General features: G+C 37.8%; 1 protein-coding gene across 1 annotated transcript; it reads left to right on the top strand.

Moving 5' to 3' along the window:
• The first annotated feature begins 772 nt into the window (after positions 1–772).
• LOC110918810 (protein SENSITIVE TO PROTON RHIZOTOXICITY 1) lies at positions 773–2,532 on the top strand. The gene is made up of 2 exons (XM_022163096.2): positions 773–998; positions 1,118–2,532. Exon 2 carries the CDS (start codon positions 1,127–1,129, stop codon positions 2,333–2,335), a length of 1,209 nt encoding a protein of 402 aa, XP_022018788.1. The 5' UTR covers positions 773–998; positions 1,118–1,126; the 3' UTR covers positions 2,336–2,532.
• Positions 2,533–13,884: the final 11,352 nt, after the last annotated feature.

The following is a 13,884-nucleotide window of genomic DNA, read 5'->3' as shown; positions in this document are numbered from 1 at the left end:
ATACGACGCCATTCCGGCTAGCTCGGGACAAGGTGAGTATACAAAACCTTGTGGTTGGCCGTGGGGTATTTAGGTCGGGTTTGGTGGTTGGCGGTTTTGTGGCGGGCTAGGGTTCAGGTTCTCTTGGAAAGCGAAGGGGTTGTTCGGGTCAAGGTTTCGGTGAAATGGATGCATTGTAGAGAATTATGGGTTGAATTTATAAAAAAATATAGAGATTGAAGAAGGTGAAAAGTAGAGAAGTCGTAAAAGTTTTAAAAAATAGGTGAGTATTTATAAGTTTGAAAAAGAAATATATATATTTTCTTAAAACTAGCTGTTACCCAAAGGCTACCCCAAACGGTCATATATTGCTAGCCAATCCCAGCCATCCACATCATCTAGCCAATCCGTCATATGCCAGTCTTCATAGCCACGCCAGAGGGGCAACGCCGTTGCCCAAACTGGCCCGGTATGGCTAAAGTGGCGTTGGTTTGGTTATCACCCCAAACCCAAACCCAAATCCAAACCCAACCCCGCGGTCTTACACGATACAACTAAAGTAATAAGGTGGATTTTTGACCCATAACTCCCAAGGTGACATAGAGTGCTTGGACCTGTTAACAATCCAGCTAAAAAGGCTGGAAATAATTAGGAGATGAAGTATGATTCAAAATTTTTGTGTTGTGGGTAATTATTTTGAAGAATTCTTTTAAAAAAGAATGAGAGTTGAATATTCGTTAAAGTTAATTATTAAATTATTATTATGTTTAGAGAATTCCGAGATTGACCATGTGGGGGAGATGGTTTGTTTATTAGGTAGCCGAGATGAGGTTGAACCGCTTGCTGCTTATTCACCAATAATAATAGTCATATAATAATAATAATAATAATTGCTTGTTGACAAAAGGCATCCATCCTCCGAAAACTCAGATTCCTTCTTTCTTCTTCCCTAGGCTATTTCCCCCTTTGATTTCATTTCATTCACACCTTCAATTCAATTGATGCAAATCTTCAATCAGGTAATTTCTCCTTCGATTTCATTCATTTTGCTTTTGTCGCTTTGCTTGTAGTTGACCAAGGAAGGAAGGTTACTACTACTACTACTACTTTTGTGATGATGAATTTGTGTATGTAGCAGATCTAAGAAATGGATGGTAGAAATAATAATAATAAGCCTTGGTCAAAGTCAACTTCGCAGCAAATAGATTATGATGCAATGATGAGAAAAGAAATCCCCCAAGATGATCAAAGGTTGTGGGATCCTAAAACTATGCTAAGCAATCTCTCCATCATGGAAGAAAAGATTCACCAGCTTCAGGAATTGGTGCAGTTGATTGTAGCCAAGGATCCCACAAATCAATTTCTGATTCAGCAGCAGCAGCAACTTGTTACTGCAGATCTCACTTCCATTATTATTCAGCTCATATCAACTGCAGGTAGTCTTCTTCCTTGTGTCAACGCAGCAGCAGGAGCCCATGTTTCTGATAATGAAACCAACAACACTCTAATTAGGAATATGGTAAGCAAGGTTGAAGACCATTCAACCGAAGTCGATCATATGGATACTATTCATGAAGACCACGACGACGATGTTGACGAAGGGGAGAACCTCCCCCCTGGTTCATATGAAATCTTGCAGCTCGAAAAAGAAGAGATTCTGGCCCCCCACACTCATTTTTGCGTCATATGTGGAAAGGGGTTCAAACGTGACGCCAATCTCCGAATGCATATGAGGGGTCATGGAGACGAATATAAAACGCCAGCAGCATTAGCAAAACCCCATAAGGAAACAGCAGCCTCAGAGGCCAAGCTTATTAAGAGATACTCATGCCCCTATCTTGGTTGTAAGAGGAATAAAGATCATAACAAGTTCCAGCCTCTCAAGACAATCTTGTGTGTCAAGAATCATTATAAGAGAAGTCACTGCGATAAAAGCTACACATGTAGCCGCTGCAACACAAAGAAATTCTCCGTGATTGCAGATCTTAAAACGCACGAGAAGCACTGTGGAAGAGACAGATGGCTTTGTTCTTGCGGTACCACTTTTTCAAGAAAAGATAAGCTTTTTGGACACATTTCTCTTTTTCAAGGACACACACCTGCAATTCCCTTGGATGAACCCAAACTGCATGATCAAGGGGAAGGGTCTAAAGAAGTCGTCGGCTTGTTTGATTTCAGTTTCAATTCAAATGGCTCTAGTGGTGGTGAGCCTAGTGCTTGTTTTTCGCCCTTTCAAGACTTCCCTAGAAATCTGTTTGAAGAGTCCGACAGTATGTCTTTCCTGTTATCGGGATCATCATGTAATTACATGTGGAAGAATGGAGGAGGCGAGTCGACTTCCAAGGATTTTCAATGACCTAAAATTTCTATTCTTTATGTTTCGACATTGCATTTTAGGCACAGTCAGATAGACAGTATGCAAGTCATAACTTTGTATTTGAATAAATTCATGGTTTATTTCTTTTATTTATACTAGCTACTTTGATTTTATGCTATTGGTGTATCCGTTTGGGTTTTGGAATTTTCAGTAATCCTACACTTTGTTTAGAAGCTTCATAAGTCTCTAACTTCACAATCTCAAAATGTTAAGTTTTACATCTATTATTCCTGTAAAATTTTCGCAGATTACAGCTAAAAAACATAATGGCTTTGCCAATTTTTTTCTATTATATAATTGTATTACATCTGTGTTTGTCTCTGTGACTAAGCCATTAACTTTTTCCTTCTTTGTTCATGTTTTGGTACGTCTATTAACATGATTAACATATTTTTGGGAGGTCCGACAATTTAAGTTGATTGATTAAAGAGTAAATTACATTTTTTCGTCATTTAAGTATAATTTCAGGTTTCCTCATCAAACTAAGGGTAAGCGGTATGGCTGCGGGGACTCATTCGGGGATGGGGGTCACCGATCGGTGAACCACACCGGGTCCATCGGTGAGTGGGGCGGGTTGATTTCGGTGTATAGTCACCGATGAGAGGAGAGAGGAGAGGAGAGGAGAGAGAGAGAGAGAGAGAGAGGAGAAAGGAGAGATACAACAAATCAAGTTTTTTTTTTTTAATTGAGGGGTGTTTGAACCAAATCTAGTGATTGAGTGTAAAATGTGGAGTAGAATGGGGAGTTGACATGGTATGCTATTATTTGGTAGAGAACGACTCAAACACCCTAGAGTGATTGAACCATACCCTCCACCCTAAAGTATATATACAAGAGAAATTGCCCTTTTATATATTGTAACAATTTACTTCCTTTTTCTAAAACGGGCGTTATTCTCTTCTTTCAAGTCGGAAAATGTTCAAATACATAGTCTCTTGAAAATAGGAAGTCATAGGAAGGGTATCAAATAGACTCTGATTAAGCTCATTCTAGTGGCATTGGAACCGTTTCGCCGAACTCTAGGATCTTAGATATTAGGTTTTCGCTTTTGGATTTTTAGCTTGTAGATTTCCTAATTTTTGGTTTAGATCATTGTGTCTTTTTATTTAGCAATGTGTCTTTTTTATTTGCGTCATTGTCTTTTTTTTCCTCGGTATTGTGTTATGTTTCTCGGCATCGTGTTATGTTTTGCGATCCTTTGTGTTATATTTTGCGATCCACTGTGTTTTTGTACACTTACTAGATTTAGAAGACCTTATATAATAGCTTTACCCCTTTTAAGTCTGGTCACAATTAAAAATGCAATGTTTTGCGATCCTCTGTGTTATATAATTTACGACTTTTTAAAGAACGAATTATTACAGGTACTTGTCTAACAATATTTTTCTTAGAAAATAATGTTACAATTGTTCATACATTACGGATCTGACTTTACGACCTTCTTTGAATAAAAACAACTCTTAATAGTTGTCATTGTGTCACACCTAGCTAAAGCGGAAACACAAGGATGCGATGATCGTGTATGATAACACATTAATACAAGGGAAATACTAAAGTGCATTTATTAAAATTTTGTCACGACATTTGACACGATGTCTAAATGTAAAACAAACAACTACATGTCTAATTCCAAATTGCATCACCTCACATAACACAACTCGAAAGCAAATATAATGTCTCCAATGTAGGTCAAATGTTCATGCAAGGCTGCTCTCAGCTTACGGCTATCATAGGACATTAACATGGTTGCTAAATTGGAAATAATACACCCAAGTGTTGGTTCCATGACGTTCGTTGACTTTAGCTAGCAGTCTAACGGCAAAAGTGTGGTTGTCAACCGGAATAGTACTATTCAATCCTATCTACCGGATCCCTCAAGGAGTTATATGGTTACAAGTAATTGTAGGAACTTAATGTTATGATAAAATGATGCCTCATGTATCCACACCATGATATCTTATTAAACAAAATACACATATCAAGCAATTAAAATGTTAAGTAAATTTGCATTTAGTCTCTAATATTCTCAAAATGCTACTTTAATCCAAACAGTTTTTTTTCTCCTCTGGATCCTCGACGTTTCCATTTTTTCCGTTTTAATCGTCCAACCCACTAACTCCGTCAAAAAAATATATGTTTTGTTTATTGTCATTTTCATCCAAAACCCCTTTCTAAATCATTTATGTTAAAATATTTTATATGTATAGGGTCGGAATTTAGAGAAAACGGTAGAAAGTGTGAGAACGGTGAGAACGCTTATGGATCGTCCGATTAAAACAATCTATGGACTAGATAGGCGCGGTGACGTTTTCGTAAATAACATCAATTTTATTACGTGGACGCGCCTCATTAAGGGTAAAAAGGTCTTTACACTTCTATACCAAAACGCCATACTAATGAATAAAACACCATTACAGACCAAAACACATCCCTATATAAACAAAGACATCCCAGACATAAAAACACACCCCCTAGAACCTGAAACGCCTTTTTTCTACTATATACCATTCATCTTACAAATGCCAAAATCCCCAAAACATCAAATACACCTACTCAAAAAACGCCATATTTTGTACTATATACCATTCATCTTAGAAAACGCCAAAACACTCAAACATCAAAGATTCCAAAAAATCGACGGTTCTATCAGATACACTATTTCCTCAGTAAAACGCCAAAAATGGCAAATATCGTTTCTTGTATATTCAAATATTGTTCTACGCCAAAGTTTCGGAGAATGCATTCTTCACTGAGGTGCTGTGACTCAAATAACATTTTGCTGCATGAGATGGACAAATAATAAACAAAATCATGCTGGTGTCAGACTTATGTCATTTTTTTTTGTTTTGTTATTGATGAATATTATAATGGCATGAAAAGACGAATGACACTGATGAGTTGTTTGAAGATACATATTCAAACAAAAAACTCATGTCATTTTGTCTTTCCAAACGGCCACAAAAACACAAGCATGACAAATCCAAACCGCCAGTGAACATGATTCAAAGAAGAAAGAGACTGATGACAGTGAAGATTTGGAAGATGAATTGTTTCTATTTTTATTTTTTTAATTTTCTTTTTCTGTTGTTTGTTATGTATTTTTCAACTTAGAATAAAAAAATACATTATATTAATAAAACGCCAAACAGTCATAATGCATGTGAAACGCCATAATGCAGTAAAAACGCCAAAAACTCCCAACTATAATGAAAGTAGTTTGCAGAAGTATTAATAAAAGCTAAAAATGAAAAAAAAATGCCAAAAACTACTTAAAGCCATTAAAAACGCCAAACTTGGGAGATGGAAAGTCTATGACCCTAAAAACTCATAAAAAGCTGAACAAAAACAGTAAAAAATACACAGTAACTGAAAAGACGGCTACTTTATTAATATCATTTATTATAAATAAAATCCCGCCTAAATTACGCGCTAAAAACATCCTATAAGAGAGACGTCTCTGCACAATCAACTAATCACAAACCAAAAACAACGCCATATTTCCTATAAATCATTCACCTTAAAAACGCCAAAAAATAGTTAAAAAAGCCACAGATGCGGAACCTCGTTTCTTCTATATTGAGTATTGATCTGAATGAGGTTTCACCGAATGGATTCTTCTCTGATTTGGGTATCTCTATAATCTTTTGTTGAATGATGTGACAACCCAAACTTTTATGCTTTCATGATAATTGTTACCTAATTCCATGATCTTTAGACTGGTACTGTTACGTGTGTTCATTATGTGATGCTAGTAAACATACTTGATTTCCTACTTGATTGGTTATGTGAGATTTAGTGTTATTAAGTGATTGCGGGATTGGTTAAGCTTAGCCGCATACCACCTTAGTCGCATACTAGAACCGCTGGAACCGGGCCACACCTTTGCGCTTGTTGCTTGTTCTCGGCCCAGTCTCCATAAGCCCAAACCGGAACCCAGCCCATCACCCACCATTTGTATACGTGAATGCATAACAGGAGGGCACACACCTCTAGCCCACACCTCTAAATCATCATCACTTGTCAATATCTCGGCCCATGCTTGCATATCGGGCCAAACCGCATGAGCCCAAATCCCTTTATGGGTTATGTATACATGTAAAAATTAGGTGATTAGGAGTACGTATGATCTGAGGATTTGGAAATCACATGGATAACAAACCCTAGTACACCCCACTCTCTCCTTCTAGCGATCGGCCTCTCCCCTCTCATTCGAATTGTCTGGTATGTATTATCTTAAATATTTTAATCTCTTTTGGCTATGATTGAGTGCTTGAAAGGTGTTATGTGATGTTGAATGGGTTCGAGCATTGGGTGGGTAATCGGCTGTGATGTGATTTGACTCATGGTATTAAATACTTGATTAACCTTGATCATAAATAACTCTAAATACCTACACGAATACCCAGTTAGTGGACAATATACACATGAAAGTGCACAATGATTTTAAATCCATGTGGGGGTGAGTAATGATGATGTCAGGAGTGGTAGTTTAATATTGATAATTGACTGTATGTTGGATGTGTGGACCGAGGATAATGATAATGTTACTCGCTTGATGATTAAACAATTAATTTGCTGAAACAGTTAGACGATTAGGGTCACATGTTGTTCAAGACGAAACCTTGAGTTTCGCCACACATCTTCACGACGAAACCTTAAGTTTCACCACACATATCTTCACGGCGAAACATAGTGTTTCGTGTCACACCCCAACCGATGGCGGAATCATTGGGGCATGGCACTGAGCGAAACAGATTGTCCAGAAGTTTCCATAACAATTTTCATTACCAATCAATTTAAAGTAACATGTCCCATACCATGTCTCAAAAGGTAAACAAATTATTACAGACAAAATCTAGGCAAATAGTTCTATTCCGACAACTCAGATTTACAAAATTGCCCAATTGTTTATCTGCTTCTAGAGACTCTTGATTTCAGATCTACAGACAACTATTTGTTGGACTCTAGAAGCTTATTCTAGCCTTGCTTTCATAGCAGATAAGCGTCCTAATTACCTGTCACATATGTTAAAATAAAAGTCAATACACATAGTGTAAAGGCGAGCATACAAGTTTGATAATAGCATATAAAGTTCCAAAATAGTTTAAGCATAACCATCACGTACACGGAGGAAAACGAAGCATGTTAATTATCGACATGAACCTATCGATACCAATGACTGCGGGTTGACTGCCCAAGGCAGTTCGTAATACAGGATCACCATTGTAATACATGCAAATAATATTCGTTAATAACCCCCGCATGCGCGGGTGCTGAGTCCAAACTATAGTACTATCGTCGTTAAGGCAGGTAGACAGCATTCCATGTGTAAACATAACAAACAAGCATTCATTTAGTCACGTAATACATGCGATAACGGTTAGCGTTTAAAGTATTCGCGTAGTGTGTTTGATTGTGATTTCGCATAAGTAACGTATGTAACACCCAAAAGTGCTTAAAGCAAAAAGGGATCGAGTATACTCACAGCGGTTGGATGGATTGAAGGGAGCGCTTGAGAGTAAGGTTAGCCTGAATAGTTCGATAGTATAACGATAAGTGACGCGTAAAACGAGAATAAGTGTTGGGTTGGACAACTGGTCAATCGGACGGCAGTCCGTTCGGACAGCTGATCGTGCGAGTGTCTGACCGTTCGAACGGCTGTCCGTTAGGACGGTTGTCCTATCGGATGGTCGTTCGAGTGGATTGTTTCTTCCTTTAGTAAGGATGTGTTTGTGTATGATGGTTTGACTTTTTGAAGTTTTTGTTGTAGCATTTGAAAACATTGAAGTACCTTTACCTTCCAGGTCGGTTGATCGGACGGTCGTTCGATCGGCCGGCAACCCGATCGGCTGGGCACTTTTAGTGAGAACAAGTTCACAGTAGAATGTCACTCGATCGGACAGCAGTTCGATCGGGTGGCACTCCTATTGCATTGATCATGTTGAAAAAAAATCGATTAGTGTTTAAGCCCAAGTATCTCATGATCCAAAGAGTAATCCGATCGGATGGTAGTCCGATCGAACAGCAGTTCGTTCAATACTCAAACTTCAGAGATTAGAAAAAGTGATAAAATGTGGGACCCATAGTGCAAGTCGATCGGTTGGCCGGCCGTTCGGGTGGCTATCCGTTCGGACAGCAGTCCGATCGGACGGCACCCCGTCCTGGTCGTCCTGGTCGTCTTACACTTGGTTGTTTTTTATGGTTTTTCGTTTTATCGAGGCTTTTTTATAACGAGTCAAACAATCGGAAACTTGTCAATATTTGGTTCTCCTGATTGGACAGGAATCACCCAAACCCGATTAGTGAACTGTTTAAGACGGAGTTCTTGCTTATCCCGAACCCGATGAACCTCGTGGATAGGATCGGATCTTGAGCTAACGTAACCACAGATCGGGTAGTAGTCGACATCAGTTTCGATTCTATCAGTTTTTAGTGCATTGAGTGTAAAAGAGTTGAAAGAAGGTTAGAAATCATCTTTCAATCCTTTTCACCGTGAATATGTTTAGATCTATGATAGATCTTTGTTTATTTATGTGGAAATCAGTAAGAATCAAGTTGTTCTTGAAGGATTGAAGCCAAAACATGAAATTCTTCAAGAACACATGATGACATCATCCTAGAACACCTCAAATCGGGTGATTTCACGGTTAAAAGTTAAGATTTAAAAGATAGAAAGGTGTAGGAGTGCGTGTAGATCAAGAAAGTACAAGATTTAGAGTGAGATCTTACCTGAATCGAGAGAAATATGAGAAAAGGTGAGGAGAGTGTGTTGTTCGGTCAGAGAGTTTCTAGAAATGGAAAGTGTGAAAGTGACATGGGTATTTATAGGATTCCAAAAGAGGAAATGGCTGGCCGATCGGACAGCCTGTCCGATCGGACAGCAGTCCGAACGGACGGCTGGTCGATCGGCTGGTGGCCTGATCGATCGGTCGCCTGTTTCGAGTGTTCGGTGGGACGAGTTTTGCTGTTTCGATTTTGATTACGCGCGTTGCGATGCGATAGAGTTTTCTAGTCAAATTACTTTTAATCCCAACTACTCATATCTTGCACTATCACTTCTCCACTAATTATCGTACTATATCAACACACAATCATCCTTAATTCGTATTCGTTTTGCAATTGCGATTCGATTACGACTGAGTTCGATTGCGTTTCGATTGATCACCACACATTACATAAATAAACATGCACAAGTAACACATAAGGTACACACACACGTAATATAAACACCAAAATGCGTAATTTGAATTTGCGAGCGCGACGTTGATTAGATTAGATTGTTTAGCATTTAATTGACTTTATCGCATTGTTACTTCCTATTATTCACAGTCGTAAAGCGATTCGTAGCGATAAATATTCGATTACTGCGATTTTTAATGATTACTCCACATAATACAACTAACGTAAAGCACAAAATAGACCATATACAGTCAAAGAAGTCAAAACAGGAATTGAGCAAGGAGAGATAGATTGCAATTAGCAATCTTTTCTCCCTTTGACTTCAATCTTGACTTTGACTTTGACTTTCGAAACACTTGGGTGTTACAGCCTCCCCTTATTTGGGGAATTTCGTCCCGAAATTAGGCCGAAGCCGTAACAAACAACTGCGGATACTTCGCCTTCATGTCTGTCACGGCCCCCGTACCCGGTTTGACCCGGTCCAGGAGCCGCGGGACAGAAAATCCCGTGGTATTTATTTTTACAGCGGAAGTCTTAACAGGATCGTTTTAAATTTTGAATAATGCCCGAGTATTATTTAGTTATACTTTAGGATAAACCCCGTAAATATCATAATTTCATTATTTTACAAACATGTTTATTTATTTATTTGAGCCACCACTTCAAGCTTGATAGTGCTCCGTAGCACGTATACTTAATTCAGTAGGTTACCTGAAACATGTTGTAAAAAGGTTTTGTCAGCGGGGAAATACTGAGTGAATCATTCATTTTGATAAAATGACACATAGTTATAAATTACAGCATAAGAGCGATTACTATGGCAGTATCTTAATTAATATCTGGTCTTGCCACCCGTGTGACGATGGTCATACCACTGTTGGGTCCAGTCACCCAATTAGTGACGGTTTGTCACTGTTAGGTCTTATTAGCCTAACCCATGTTAGGGCTTATTGCCTAACTGTGAGAAATTAGTAATGTGCACAATACCCCACTAACCAGCGGTCAAGATAACCACGACTTAATCCCTGTAATTATAACACTTTGAAAATAATTTGGAGTATTGTAAAACAGTTGATAAAAAGAGAATGACTCACATTGCAGATTTAACGGGCAAGGTATAAGCCTACTGATTAGCCTTGATTTAACCTAATATAGTAATAATGCACACACAATAGGTTAGTAACTAATTCAGCAGTTACGTCAATTCACGAGATCAAACCCTCACAATGATTAACAAGTGCAATACTTAATAGTTCAATCGGGTTCACAACGAATAACAGAGCATAGTCCGAATTCGAACAGCACTCAACTATTCAAGTCGAAATCACGACGAATAATCAAAGTATTAGCTCAATTTGAGCAGCACTTAGACAATCGTTGGATAGTTATAATCGATCGGACGTTGAATCGTAATAGCGATCGAGTTATTACCCTAATTGCGGCAGCACCTCGTGATTGTGTGTGTTTAATTGTAGTATTACAGCTCTAATTCGACGTACACAGAATTTTTGAGCGTCGTTTTAACTTCCCAGATCGAGTCCCAAAGTCGGCTATTTATAGCCAAAATTTGGCCTTGCTTACGGACCGTAAGCCTGATCCCTTACGGTCCGTAAGGGATACTTAAATGTCCTAGACTTGCCATGCACGGGAGTAGCTTGGATGAGTCAAGAATTTTAACCAATCAGAGGTTAACAACGTTTATAATAGATAAACATCCAATTAGGGTTTACCCCCCTTGAGTTTTAGGGGCCCTGATCCTAATTCCGATTGTCCTGAAAATTTTAGGGCTAGTGCAGAATTAATTGGGTGTCTCAATTAGGGTTTTCTTATTGACTAATTATCGTCCTAATTATTGATTTTAGTGACAATTGTTACATTCTCCCCACCTTAAGAAAAATCTCGTCCTCGAGATTTACTGAAATAGATGAGGGTACTTTCGCTTCATTTCTAATTCTAGTTTTCAGATATATTCAGGTCCTTCCTTTGAGTCTACTAATACTAGTTGTTTTATGGTTAAGAAACTTAACTCTTCTATTTTCTATCTGTAGTGGTTTCTCTACGAACTTTAATTTTTCGTTTACCTCTACCTCTTGAAGAGGTACTAGCAGGGATTTGTCTTGCTAAATATTTCTTGAGATTGGATACTTGAAACACATCATGTACTCCTGCTAACTCTTCTGGTAGTTGATAAGCTACTGGTCCTATTCGTTGAATTACTGGAATGGTCCTAGGTACCTTAGACTTAGCTTTCCTTTCTTACCAACTCTAATAACTCTTTTCCAAGGAGATACTTTCAATAGCCTTTTTGTCTCCAACTCGAACGCCAACGACTTCGTTTATTATTTGTATAACTCTTCTAACCGTCTTCAACCTTTCCTTCGTGATACTAAATATTACAGTTGTATTTACTTAGGATTTCCTTTTCCTCATGTTTAATTCTTGTTGCTCAATATGTATCTTAAATTCTTATGACCCGTATGGATAGTAAACTTACCTCCCTACAGATAATGTTTCCAAATCTTTAAGGGTAAACTTATGGCTTCTAAGTTTAGGTTTACAAATGGTGTGGCTTGCTTCGTGCTTTTGCAATTGCCTTGATGCATACACAATTACCTTTTTGTGTTGCATCCAAATTCTAGCTTTGAAGCATTACCGTATACTTTAAAATTTTCTGTTCCTTCTGGTAAGGCTAGAATTGGAACCTTTGTTAATTTATACTTTAAGATCCTAAGGGTTTCTTCTGGTTGAGGTTTCTCATTTAGACTTAACTGTTTTAGCTTAGTTAGGGATATATCTATCTGAGAAATATTCCTAATAAACTGCCTATAGCATCTGTCTCAATTTACAGAATTCCTAATTTCTCTTTAGGGATTGCGGAATCTTCTATTTAGTAATTTGCCGCTATCTTAGCAGGATCTAAGTGAATACTTTTAGGATTTACCATGTGTCCTAGAATTACATACAAGATGGAGTTAACAAGGTTAAGAGTGCATGTAGGTGCTTACGTTGTTTTTCCTGACTTTTGGAATAAATGAGTATATCGTCAATGAATACGATTACAAATTTATCCAAGTATGGTTTACAGATTCTATTCATCATGTCCAAAAATGCGGCTGGAACATTTGTTAATCCGAAGGGCATGACTGTAAACTCGTAATGTTCATACCTAGTCCTGAAAACAGTTTTAGGTATGTCTTCTTCCTGTACCTTTAATTGATGATATCTGGAGTGCAAATCTATCTTAGAAAAATACCTAGCTTCCTAAAGTTGATCAAATAGATTATCAATCCTAGGTAATAGGTATCGATTCCTAATTTGTAGCTTTCTATAACCGATATACATTCTTATTGATCCGTCCTTCTTCTTTACAAACAACACTGGAGTATCCTCATAGGGAGGAGCTTGGTCGTATGAATCCTTTACTTAGTAATTTATCTAATTGTTTCTTTAATTCTTAACATTTCAGTGAATGCTAATTGATAGGGTGCCTTTGCTATCAGTACAGTTCCTGGATTTAGATAAATTCTAAGTTCTACTCTGCTATTAGGTGGTAACCCTGGTAGGTCTTGGGGAAAATGTCAAGATATTCCGATATAATCGGAATGTTTTCTATTTTCTTATCTTTTGGTATCAACAACTATTGACACCATATATACTATTCCTGGTTTCCGTAAAGAACTGGCCAGCTTCATTACTGATGTTAATTTCAGTAACTTTTGTGGTTTATCTCCGGTTATTATGACTAATTCTCTTGCGGGTGTATGGATTTCTACGGAACTTAGATCATAGAGAACTCAAGCAGAGTTGGCTATTAACCAATCTATTCCTAATACAACATCGAATCCAGCTAAATTAATTAGTAACAAGTTTTGCAGAAAATTTATGTCCAAATTTTATCTTTGCTTTTCGCAAAAATCTTATTTAGTCTAACGAAATTCCTATCTATCGTTTCAATTGTAAAAATCTGCCTACGGTTGATTAAGGGAAATTTAAGGGCTTGGCAGAATGAAGTATTTATAAAACTTTGGTTTGCACCAGAGTCAAATAATACTTGCATAAATGTTAGTGAACTAAAACGTACCGACTGTAATGTTAGGAATTAGTTCAGCTTCCTGAGTAGTTAATTGAAAAGCTCTTGCGTTTTTCTTAGTAGTCCCTTCTGCAGGTTTCGTCTTTTCGTTTGCAGGGTTGCCTAATTTCGGGCAGTTTGTTCTGAAATGTCCAGTTTCTCTGCAATTGTAGCAGGTTATTGCCTTCTTTTTCCTGCAATCCTCTTCTCGATGTCCTGGAATTTTGCAGTAATTGCAGCATCCTCTGCATTTTCCAAAATGCTTTCCCTTGCAAGTATT

The sequence above is a fragment of the Helianthus annuus genome, chromosome 2 (genome assembly GCF_002127325.2).
Source record: "Helianthus annuus cultivar XRQ/B chromosome 2, HanXRQr2.0-SUNRISE, whole genome shotgun sequence".
Classification (NCBI taxonomy): Eukaryota; Viridiplantae; Streptophyta; class Magnoliopsida; order Asterales; family Asteraceae; genus Helianthus; species Helianthus annuus.
This window is presented reverse-complemented; position numbering and strand designations above follow the sequence as displayed.